Below are 12,757 nucleotides of genomic sequence, written 5' to 3'. Positions count from 1 at the left end.
CGGCTGACACAGAAGAGCGTACGCTGCTTGCGTTCAGCGGATATTCTCCAAAATGGCGCTACGGGGATGCGGAGAGACACAGAGGAGACGAATTGTTGTGTAAAGTCGTTATTTTTGTTTTCTTCGCGTACAAAATGTATTCTCGTCGCTTCATAGCGTTACGGTTGAACCACTGATGGCAGATGGACTATTCTGATGATGTCTTTCATCCTTTTCTGGACCTTGACAGTGTAAGTTACTTGATAGTCTATGGGACAGTCACAAGCCTCCCGGGTTTCATCCAAAATATCTTAAATTGTGTTCCGAAGACGAACGAAGCTTTTACGGGTTTGGAACGACATGGGGGTAAGTGATTAATGACAACATTTTCATTTTGGGGTGGAGTAACCCTTTAAAGCAGAATTCATAATGTTTAGCTTTTGGTCCAACTTAGTAAGAAAAACTACTAGTTAGCTTTTATTTCAGCTGCTTCAAAGATGACGTATAAAGAAACAAAATGCCAAAGCTACTTGAAGTCAAAAGTTGCGAAAAAGCCATGCTTAGGGAAAGCACACAGAATAAATGCTTCTTCTGTTTAAAATGCTAAAATATTTTAATGTTTCGATCTCTAATTTCTTTTTTCTATTTTACTATGATTTGTTACTATTAATGTTAAAGGGTTAGTTCACCCAAAAATGAAACCTCTGTCATTAGTTACTCACCCTCATGTCGTTCCAAACCCGTAAGACCTCGGAACACAAATTAAGATATTTTTGATGAATTCTGAGCGCTCTCTGACCCTCCCATAGACAGCAAGGTAACTACCACAATCAACGTCCAGAAACGTAGCAAGGAGATCGTTAAAATAATCCATGTGACATCAGGGGTTCAACCGTAATTTTACAAAGCTACGAGAATACTTTTTGTACGCAAAGAAAACAAAAATAATGACTTTATTCAACAATTCGTCTCCTCCGCGTCACCCTATAGCGCCATTTTGGAGAATATCAGCTGAACGCAAACAACGTATGCTATTCTGTGTCAGCTGCGTCACGCGAATACGTTTTCTACGTTGTTTATGCTTTGATTTGAATGAAAACAACGTGACGCAGCTGACACAGAATAGCATATGCTGTTTATGTTCAGTGGTAGTTACCTTGCTGTCTATGGGAGGCTCAGAGAGCTCTTAGAATTCATCAGAAATATCTTAATTTGTGTTCCGAAGATGAACAGAGGTCTTGCGGGTTTGGAACGACATGAGGGTGAATAATTAATGACAGAATTTAAATTTTTGGGTTAATTATCCCTTTAAAAGTCTACTGTTTTTTATGGAAGCCCATTTCCGCCACAGAATAAAAGAATAAAAAATTATCTCAAAATTCTGAAGAAAAAAGTCAAAATTATGAGGTATAAACTCACAATTCTAAAGGAAAAAAGTCTGAATTATGTGATATAAAGTCAGAATTCTAACATTTTTCCCTCACGGTTTCGAATTTACATCTCTCTGGGTTTTTTTTTTTCTGCCACGGAAAAAAAAAAGTTTGACTTATCTCACATTTCTAACTTTCCTTATCACAATTCTGAGTTAATATCCTGCAATTCTGACTTTTTTCAGATCTTGTCAGATTTGCGTGATTTAAAGTCGCAATTAACTTTATTTAATCATTTTTTTCCATGGTGGAAACAAGCTTCCATAGTTGTTTTTTTTACCTGATTTTGTTATTTGTTCATTTTTCATAGTGTGTTTTTACTCTACAGTAGTCAACATTTGAAGTGGATCAAAACCTTTCATCAAAATGCGTTCTTGTCTTAGGACAACTTTGATGCATTTTTTTGATCCACTTCAAATGTTGACTAAGTATTGAATCCAATTAGGGTGAGTTTGACCTGCACCATTAAGATAGTTCCCAGGTTTTTAACATAGGTGAATATGTATTATTAATCGTGTCATCACACAGCTGACTCTCAGCAAATTTGCAAACTTCCACATGAGTTTCCATGCAAGAATATGGAATGGAAGTTAAACAAAGCCGTTTTTAATAAGCTTTTACCTGGTTGTTGGCTATGGTGTGGTACCAGTAGAAGAGGCGTGAGGTGATGAAATACGCCACCACTACGTCCACGCTGTAATGCTCATGCGCCATCAGGATACAGACCACGCCCACCACGCTTAGCAACCAGCAGATCACATGATAGCAACGCCACACCAACGAGCGGGGCGAGTCTACCACACAAAACAACTCACTTCAAAACATAACCAATCCTTAACTGGGTTAAAAAGAACAACAGTGGGAATGCAAGTGGACTGAGAGCCGATGGAAATGATGATGATGATGATGGTTTCCTCATACTCACATTCCTGGATGAAGAGGAAGGTGAGGGTCAGCATGACCGTGTGGCCGCTGTATAGGAAGTCTCCACACATGAGATGAGAGGCAGTGATGGACAAACCTGCTCCAGACACCAGCTGCAAAACACGCTCGATCTTGCCGTGAGAATCACCGTAGAGCTACAGACAGAAGCCGACCAAACATAAAAGAGGCATGAGATAGAAACACCAAAGCTTCCCACGAATGCATGCTGCAATTCGGCATTGCACGCAGAAAACACAACACAAATACATCATAGCTAATTCATCTCACAAATTAAAATGACTTATTTCTCGCAATTGCAATTCAGACTTTTTCTTTTTTTTTTGAGAGCTGCGAGTTTACATCTTGCTGTTGCAAGTTACTATAGGATGCAATTGGGAGTTTATGACTTGGAATTGTGAGAGAAACTCGCAATTCAAACCTTTTTCTCACAATTCCAAGTCATAAACTATCTCATAAACTATATCTTTCAATTTTACGTTTTTAACTCAGTTCTGATAAAATTGCAAGTTATTAAATCCAAGATGTAAACCCAATTCTGATAAAAAAAAATTAAAAAAAAAAGACAGAATTGCAAGATATTTTTTTATATCCCCATATTGTGAGATAAAAACGTACAATTAGCCTTTTTTATATGTTTATTCAGTGGCAGAAATAAGCTTTCATATGTGATCATAAACTATAATTTAATGCAGAAATAAATGCTCTGCATCGAAAATATATATATAAACACACTAGGACTTTTTTTTGCAGCATTTACTTTACAGCCATTTTATTGGTTAATTCAAAGAGCACTAAAGACAGGTTACACTCACAGTATGGATGGATGAATAATTATGAGACGCTAGTGAGTCATCTATGCCATATAAATTGAGAAAGCGTCACATCCTGATGAAGATTTTAAACTCAGAAGATGAAAATAACTCTAAAAGCTCAAAATTAAACATTGCGTCCTATGCTGTGCAAAAAACACCCCGGTTAAAAGCTCAGAAAGTGTTTTATGTGTATGTTAAGCCCTTATATCTTGATTTTCTGCTTGTTTTTCTCAACAGCTAATGCTGATACTAGAAAGAAGGTTGGCTGATTTACTGTACATGTTATGTAATATAAATTAACTGTATGAGTTACACGAGTTAATACGAGTTATTTTTAGTGCTGTCAAATGATTAATCGCATCCAAAATAAGTTTTTGTTTGCATAATATCTGTGTGTTCTGTGTATATTAATTATGTATATATAAATACACACACATACAGTATAGATTTTGAAAATATTGACATGTATTTACAATACTGATATATACAATACTTGAATATTTATATTCATATAATTTATATTATAAATAAATATATTTATTATATAAAAATAAAATTTTTCCGAAATATATACATGCATTTGTGTGTATTTATATATGCATAATAAATATACACGAAACACATATTATGCAAACAAAAACTTTTATTTTGGATGCGATTAATCGTTTGACAGCACTAGTTATTTTACGTAAAATGTTAGTTAAAATTTATTTGAAAATTTTGGGAAATTGTGTGCATTAACCATGCAGTAGCAATCATCTCAAAATGTCAAAATATCAGCCAATATTGGTGAAATTACCATAATTTTGCACAAGTGCAAAGGGCATCTTTTCAGTTTACGTACAATATAGTGAAATAATAAAATTTGACACTGATATGCGTTTGATTGCATTTATTTTGAATGTACTAAACTTGTATAAAGATGCATTACATCAGTATTGCATGACTTTTATTTGCACACTGCATGATAGTTCACTCATTCATATGTGTTTGTGTTCACTGAGCGGCACTCACCTTCGGGGCGCAGTGCATGTGCATGCTGGGAACAGGAAGAGTTGTGATGTACATGGTCACCATACGGTACAAATACAACATTCCCTGCAGGAAGAAAAACCTTCGGCCCACGATGGCTCTGTCAAAACAACGGGAGGAGGAGGAATCATGGGATTGAGTGAGTATAATGAGCTTATATTTGCAACTGAAAAGCTTTTTTATTTAACTTGCACCAAGACATAGGGCTGCACGACTGGGGGAAACAATCTAATTGTGATTGATCTGACTGACTGAAAAACTGCAACTGCGATTTAAAATGAAACTTTAAATTACAGCGTGTTTGTAGGGCTGTGTCGTGACTGATACACACACTACTGGTCAGAAGTTTATAATAATTAACATTGTATAAGTCTCTTCTGCTCACTAAGGCTGCATTTATTTATTTGTGTTTGCATACAAAAATACAGTAATATTTTGAAATATCATTACAGTTTAAAATACCTGTTTTCTGCTTTAATCTCTGTTAAACTGTAATGTATTTCTGTGATGTGCAGCTGTATTTTCAGCATCATTCCTCCAGTCTTCAGTGTCACATGATCTTCAGAAATCAGTATAATATGCTGATCGAGAAACATTTCTGATTATTATCAATGTTGAACACAGTTGTGCTGCACAATATTTTTGTGGTAATGATGCTGAAAATTCAGTTTTGCATCAAAGGAATAAATTACATATTCACACATTTTAAATTGCCATAATATTCCTATATAATATTAATAATAAAGCCTCTCTTTTGGTGACAACATCCGGTTTCTAAGTGCTTCTCATTACAAGTTTGTGAAGATGTTTGGCGCACGTTGCGTTTCTAAATGTACGTTCAGACTCAGATGCAGATTGAGTTTATGCAAAGCAGCATTTACTGTGAACCGAGATACTAAAAGCACTGGATCATGAGCTGCTCAAGTGTAAATGAACACAATGACGCACTGAAATGTTAGCATCTGAACAGCTGAGTACGGAAAAAAATCGTGGTGCTCATCAACTGTTCGGATACCAACATTTTTCAAAATATCTTCTTTTGTGCTCAACTGAAGACAGAACAAGTGGAGGGTGAGTAAATGATGACAGAATTTTCATTCTGGAAGTGAACTACTCCTTTAATTAAGTTGATAACTGCACCAAGCCATATTACGATTTAAGTTTTATTTCGATTAATCATGCAGCCCAAGTTCCCAGAGAGCACAGGTACGTCTGCAAGACGTCTGTTAAAGATCTCTTCATCTGGAAAGCATCAAACATCTTATAGACGTCTTTAAGATGTCAGTTTTACATTCATTCTAAAACATAAACATCTTAAAGACATCTTCTAAACGTCTATTTGACATCTGATAGGAAACGTCCTATAGGCGTATAGCAGATGAGCACACACTCTAAAAAATACGTCTCGCAGATGTAATGCAGACGTCTAATAGACGTCTCCGTGATGGATGTGTGCTATCAGGGTTGGACTCTCACTAAATGCTCACCTGTGCTTGAGGAAGAGCCACTGGATGAACCACAGAGCCACCAGGATCATCCCGTTCACCTCGGTGACGGAAAACGCCCACTCCACACGCGGCACATAATCGAAGAACTTGTCCGGTAACGGCGGGCTGACGGACTTATCCGGGACTCTCTCGTGGACGACGGTGATCATGACGGTAGTAAGGACGAGGTTAAATCCGGCCCAGATGAAGGCAATTCCCGTCTTCCACCATTCCGAAGGCAGCCGGGAGCCGCTGGACCTCGGGACGGGGATGCGGATGTAGTCCTGGTTTTTCCGCAAGACTTTACGGAAACCCCTCGCCAAATGTGTCGGCTGGCTGTCGTCTGGCTTGTCGTCAACCTGACCGCCACTGGGCGTGACCGGAGAGGGGTGTGGCCGCCCGGTGGGCGTGGTCTGGGGGCGTGGTCTGTCATCTATCGTCACCATCACATGGTAGCCACCGTTGGGTCTGTCATCTTCTCGTTCGTCCAGAAGATGAGATGCTTCCATCGCTCATACACTACAACTAACACAAAATTTAATATTAAATATACAATATATAAACATTTAAAACTATTGTCACATGATCTCAATTTATGTCGCATGTTTAACTCAGTGAATGATTCGAGTATTGTCTCAAATAAACACTGTTATTTGGAATTCTCAATCAAATTTTGAGCAAAAATGTCAGTAGAAAAACATGAGTGTTGGTAAATATTTTTTTAATTGAATGCATAAAAAAAATTACAAACAAGGCATATAGTTAAAGCACTGAAGATGATAAATCCTTTGCCTCTCAACAAATAATTATACAGAACAACAAAACTTACTAAAATAATAACACAATATATAAATAAACCACTGGTTAATTAATTTTCTTACTGCTATAAATGAACCTTCTGGAGGTTTGTTTATCAAATGCAACAGTGAATACAACATCAAAAGCAAGATTATCAATGCATAAATCAAACACTTGCTGACTCCCTGTATCATACTGAACAGCCAAGTTTGATCATTTTGAAACTGCAGATTGTTGCATGTGTGAACAAACGCATAAACACATGCATGTACATGCATCTATAGGTGGGTGTGTTTATTCATTTCAGGCCACAAACGTTTAGGCAGTTTAGCGTGAATGTGTGTGTGTGTGTTTGTTTAGTTCACGGCACACCAGAACGGGCGTTTCAGTGTGAATGTGTGTGTTTGACACACCCTGAAACCTGTGACACACAGACATGTTCACCTCGCTCTTTCACATCTCTGCTGACCCTACAGCCGTCAGACCGGTTTGTGCCGTTCTCATGTGAAATGCTGATTCTCCCCCGACTGAACTGGCAAAATGATTTCCTATATATTTATTTATTTGTATGTATATATCCCTGATAGCACTCGTACATCACGGAGACGTCTGCATTACATCTGACGTATTTTTTAGAGTGTTTGCTCATCTGCGATACTACGTCTATTGGACGTTTCCTATCAGATGTCTATCAGATGTTTGCACACAGCAGATGCTTTCCAGATCTTTAACAGACGTACCTGTGCTCTCTGGGAAGGCACATCCAGTATTTGTCTACTGAATGGTGGCATTAGATGGTAAAACCACAGTATGTTACCACAGTACTGAATGATTACCATATGCATATACCGTGGTATTTCAATGAATACCACAGTTTTGCCACGGTGCATGTACAAAAACCATCATATTACAGGGAACGTTCTCAAAATGGTCTGGCAAGGTTCTTTCAAAGTTACTCTTCCCAGGTAGCACAGGTCCATCTGCAAGACGTCTGTTAAAGATCTGGAAAGCATCTGCTGTGTGCAAACATCTGATAGACGTCTCTATGATGAACATAACATCTTATGGACATCTTCTAAACGTCTGTTTGACATCTGATAGGAAACGTCCTATAGACGTATTATTGCAGATGAGCAAACACTAAAAAATACGTCTTGCAGACGTCTAATAGACGTCTCCGTGATGTACGAGTGCTATCAGGGTCGTCTAACATATTTTAAATGTTACCTTTTGTTTTTGAGAACATTCAAACGTTCGCAAATGACGAAATGGAATGGCATAACCAGGAAAAAAACGGATGTTTTGAACGATCATAGAACATAATGTTTTCATAACTTATTGTGAACGTTAGCGAAAAACAATAACAATGTTTTACACAGTGAGTCAAACATCCTGTGACTTTCACAAGACCGCACTGATATAATGTATCGTATTTTGTCAGCTGGGATGATACATTATATCAGTGCGGTCTTGTGAAAGTCACAGGATGTTTGACTCACTGTGTGTAAATGTTTGACAGTGAATCTGATCTGACAGCATTGCTGAGCTGCCGCGGAGGTCATCGACCTCTCACCTGTGCGCCTCCAGACCTTCAAACATCCAGAACCACCCGGATCCTAATGGAATAATGATCGATCAGCGCGCGGCTGCCGGTAAAACCCATCTCGAGATCCCGAAATAAACACAATCACCGCCTCAAAACGTATTAGACATCAAAAAGCGCACCTGATCCATTCCAGGTAGGAAGCTCACTAGTCTCTGTAACTTTCTTTGCAGAAAGGAATCTCAACCACATCAGACCGGATCTCTCAAGAACCTTCTATCAATTTTTTTTATCATGTTTACAAACGCTTAGCTACAATAAAGTCAGTTCATACGCAAAAGAGAAAGAACCTGTTTATTTACCTGCTGAAAGTTCAAATCTTCACACCGTGTGAGTAAAACACCGTTGAGTTGTCAAATTACATGCATGAGTTAAAAAAAAAAGAAAGAAGAGATGTAAAGAAGGCGATTTACCTGTTTAACAGAGTGCATGCTCCGGAAGAAAGACTTAAACGATGTGCTTGGGAGGCGGGGCTATAGTCTCCGCCCACACCCGCGGCCACGCCCACCTGCGCTCATAGACACGCCCACTCCGAGCAGCGTTGAGTCAGAGCACATCAAACACGTGTTTCTACAGAAATGCAAAAACTGAACCCTAAACTTATAAAAGCGATCAGCTTTTACAATATTCAACGTATTTGAATATTAACTTGATTACGCTTTACCATAAGTTATCCTCTCTGTTTTCTTGAAATGCAAGCACATTTCCATAAACATCATAAATATTAACTGTATGTTATATTAGTATATATTATTTAATAAATAGGAATATTCTGTTGTATTAATTTATCACACAAATTCTATATTACATGATGTACAATAAAAACATCTACAACCTCTTGATGTTCTTGTATTCATGAATGCAAATAAATTTCCATAAACACGTTTTAATTCATTATATATTACATATTATGTTATATTAATTATATGATATACAATAATATATAATCTAAAACCTCTCTATATTACATGTTTGCTTGTACTCACGAAAATGCAAATACATTTCCATAATCATATATATATATTAATTGTATTTATTTGTTATATGTATATTATTTTGTATTAAATATTATGTTTTATATATGATATATACTTATATTATATATATAATGTATAAATAATGCAAACAAAAAAAATATGAGTATAAATTGAGTTAATTCTATTGAATATTCTATGCGATCTTGATCATTGGTACTATGTGTCCACAATGTTTAATTATCGGTCGAGTCGTAAATCCGCTTTAGTTGCTGAATCAGTGGAGGATGATGATGATGCAGACATGTGATGAATAATGTCTGTCATGTTTCTGAGTGTTGTATCTGCTGTTGGTCAGTAGAGGGTGCAACAAGCTGCTCAAACCTGCTTCAACTCTATTATCATGTGGTCAAGTCTCGAAATGCTTTGGTTTCTGCAGTATGTTTGAATCTTGAGTCTCAGCTCTTTCTGACTAATATTCCCGTTTGGTTTTTTTTGTGCTTTGTTTATGCAGAGCATCGAGGCCTTTGGTAGTTTTTAATAATTTATTTGTGAGATTTTGATGTCACACATAAATGAAGCTCGTCTGTTATTTGATCCCGCCGTTGCTGACACTCGGGGCCCGACAGAGGCCCTTCCCACGGACCTCAAAGGCCACGCCCTTATATGTGGCCACGCCCTTCGCATCTGTGCACAGGTCGGGCTGTAAACGCTCCCAGATCCGCTGTTTGGGATTCAGCTCTTTCTCAGGTTCACCTGCCACATCAGACACAATCCTGTTACAAGTCGATGAAGCGGAAATGAGTCAGATGTTCTGGCGAGCGCCTCTTACCGGGGTAACTCTGAAAAGTGACTCTGTCGCCGGGCTGAGCGGCAGTGGGCGGAGTTAAGGGTTCCATTCTCTCTTGATTGACAGCGCAGAGGAGGCGGGCCTGCGACTGAACGCCTCGGACCTTGACTGGCTTCACGTTACACAACAACACCACCAGACACCCCACCAGCTGCACACACATAATCATACAATCATACTGAGTCGAGGGCTAGAGTCATATATAAAAGAAACTAATACTCTTATTGATCAAGGACGCATTAAATTCATCCAAAGTGCCAGTAAAGGCATTAATAACGTGACAAAAGATTTCTATTTCAAATAAATGCTGCTCTTTTGAACTTTCTATTCATCTGTGAATCCTGAAAAATAAAATGCATCAGTTTCCACAAACATATGAACTGTTTCAACATTGATAATAATGTTTCTTGAGCAGCAGATCAGCATATTATACTGATTTCTGAAGATCATGTGACACTGAAGACTGGAGTAATGATGCTGAAAATACAGCTGCGCATCACAGAAATACATTACACTTTAACAGATATTCACATAGAAAACTGCTGTTTTAAAATCTAATAATATTTCACAGTTTTTACTGCATTTTTGATCAAATAAATGCAGCCTTGCTGAGCAGAAGTGACTACTTTAAAAAACATTAATAATCATAATCTTACCCTAACCTTTTATGTGGTTGTGTATATTTTTTGACCAATACTGTCCTATATATATATATATATATATATAAATAATCAAGAATAGAAAATATTTGCAGTTCCGACTGTATTAATATTTAAGTTAAAGGGTTTATTTGGAAAATATACACATTTACAATATGCTTACAATTTATTTTGTCTAATAAATAAAATACAATAATATTATTTTATTGTAAGGGATTTATGGACCTTTACATTTTTGTTATGTAGTCAGCAGCTGTTTATATTCACCATATCAGACATTTATTTATTCATTTAGTAGGTTTTGAGTATATATTGGAGATTAAAAAAAAAGGTCTACAAGATTTACAAGTTCTTCTTATCTCAGTTTTTGAAAGGTTTGTTAATGCGATTGAGGGGTGTGTCTAACCTGTTCTGGAGGCATGTGATTGGTCAGTCCGCTGACCACGGTTCTGGGGGCGGGGTCTCCTAGCTCCACCTCCTGGATGTGCAGTGATGCTGAATCTGGATGTTTCCGGACGTCCAGAATCCGGCCGACCCGCAGGTCCAGACGGGACACGTCGGGCTTTGGCTCTCGCATCAGAGCGCACACAGAATCAGAACTGTTCAGACACACAGCATCCAAACCTGAGACACAAACACGACTCTCGTGAGCCGACACGCAGATCTCTGAGTGCAAATGATTCATGAATAATAACTACCACAGCTTACTCAGATTCACATTCAAATTATAACCATATAATGCCAAACTTACTGTAATGTGGCTTGTAGAAGCGCACACAGAATCAGAACTGTTCAGACACACAGCATCCAAACCTGAGACACAAACACGACTCTCGTGAGCCGACACGCAGATCTCTGAGTGCAAATGATTCATGAATAACACTACCACAGCTTACTCAGATTCACATTCAAATTATAACCATATAATGCCAAACTTACTGTAATGTGGCTTGTAGTAAATACAAGCCTGTGAGCACAACCCTCATTTATCACCATCAAGACTGTATTTCAGACACAATTTCATAATAATTATACTCCATTTTACATATTAAACAATAAAAGTCCTTTAGCTTATTTTGAAACACTTTTTGCATAATAAGCGTCACATCCATTGCTAAATTTAATCTATATAAGATACAAAAACAAAACTTACCCATACTTGTGCATAACTGAAATTAATATGAAAGTATTTTCATTAAAATGTATTTTCATAAATTGATAAAAAGGTGTTTTATACATGACTGAAAATTATTCTTTTCATTAATTAACACAAAAGAAATTCATCATATATATATAGTATTTTCTGTATATTTTATATATATTATGTTTTCACATTTTATTTATAATATAATATAATATAATATTGTGTATCTGTAAAATTGTGGAATAGCTGTGACGGAGAATGAAAAATGTGATTTTCAAAAAACAAAAGTTTTAAAAATAAGATAATGAACAACTATAACTCAAAATTAATATAAAATCATTTTATACTTATTTATGAAAGGTGTATATTTCAGTCATATATATGAAATACATTAATTAATGAAAGGCGTAATTTTCAGTTATAAATATGAAATATTTTTTTATTAATTTACAAAAATATTTATTTTCATATATAAATATATATATATATATATATATCCACACACACTATACAGTGTACTATATATATATAATACTATAATCTATATGTAGTATACTATATACTATGTCTGTATGTGTGTGAGTGCGTATGTGTGTGAGTGTGTGTGTGAGAGTATGTGCGTGAGTGATTGTGTGTGCGTGCATGCGTGTGCCTGCGTGCGTGCGTGCGTGTGTGTGAGTGAGTGTGTGTGCGTGTGTGTGCGTGCATGCGTGTGAGTGCGTGTGTGTGTGAGTGTGTGTGTGAGAGTGTGTGCGTGTGTGTGTGTGAGAGCGTGTGTGCGTGTGTGTGAGAGCGTGTGTGTGAGAGTGTGTGTGTGTGTGTGTGAGAGTGTGTGCGTGTGTGTGTGTGAGAGCGTGTGTGCGAGAGTGTGTGTGAGAGAGTGTGTGTGATAGTGTGTGAGAGTGTGTGTGTGTATATGAGAGTGAGTGTGTGTGTGTATGTGAGTGCGTGTGTGTGTGTGAGTGAGTGTGTGCATGTGTGTGTATGTGAGAGCGTGTGTGTGTGTGAGGGAGTGTGTGTATGAGAGTGTGTGTGTGTGTGTGA

General features: G+C 37.3%; 2 protein-coding genes across 2 annotated transcripts in view; both read right to left on the bottom strand.

Moving 5' to 3' along the window:
* Nucleotides 1–1,833: 1,833 nt before the first annotated feature.
* On the bottom strand, nt 1,834–8,491 carry LOC107568955 (phosphatidylcholine:ceramide cholinephosphotransferase 2-like). Its single transcript, XM_016254954.1, has 6 exons — nt 8,389–8,491; nt 5,686–6,210; nt 4,181–4,298; nt 2,335–2,488; nt 2,031–2,203; nt 1,834–1,866 (listed from the first exon to the last, which is right to left on the bottom strand). Exons 2-6 carry the CDS (start codon nt 6,192–6,194, stop codon nt 1,834–1,836), a joined length of 987 nt encoding a protein of 328 aa, XP_016110440.1. The 5' UTR covers nt 6,195–6,210; nt 8,389–8,491.
* Nucleotides 8,492–9,410: 919 nt separating this feature from the next.
* Nucleotides 9,411–12,757, bottom strand: part of aimp1b (aminoacyl tRNA synthetase complex interacting multifunctional protein 1b) — a 12,760-nt gene continuing 9,413 nt past the window's right edge. The window contains exons 5-7 of the mRNA XM_016254968.1: nt 10,976–11,193; nt 9,893–10,061; nt 9,411–9,816 (exon numbers count right to left, since the gene is read on the bottom strand). Coding sequence (XP_016110454.1) covers nt 9,650–9,816; nt 9,893–10,061; nt 10,976–11,193 — 554 coding nt within the window. The 3' untranslated portion in view covers nt 9,411–9,649. The remainder of the gene's footprint in view (nt 9,817–9,892; nt 10,062–10,975; nt 11,194–12,757) is intronic.

The sequence above is a fragment of the Sinocyclocheilus grahami genome, unplaced genomic scaffold, assembly GCF_001515645.1.
Source record: "Sinocyclocheilus grahami isolate Dianchi unplaced genomic scaffold, SAMN03320097.WGS_v1.1 scaffold1296.1, whole genome shotgun sequence".
NCBI lineage: Eukaryota > Metazoa > Chordata > Actinopteri > Cypriniformes > Cyprinidae > Sinocyclocheilus > Sinocyclocheilus grahami.
The sequence above is the reverse complement of the archived record's forward strand: the minus strand, read 5'-3'. Positions and strand labels throughout refer to the sequence as shown.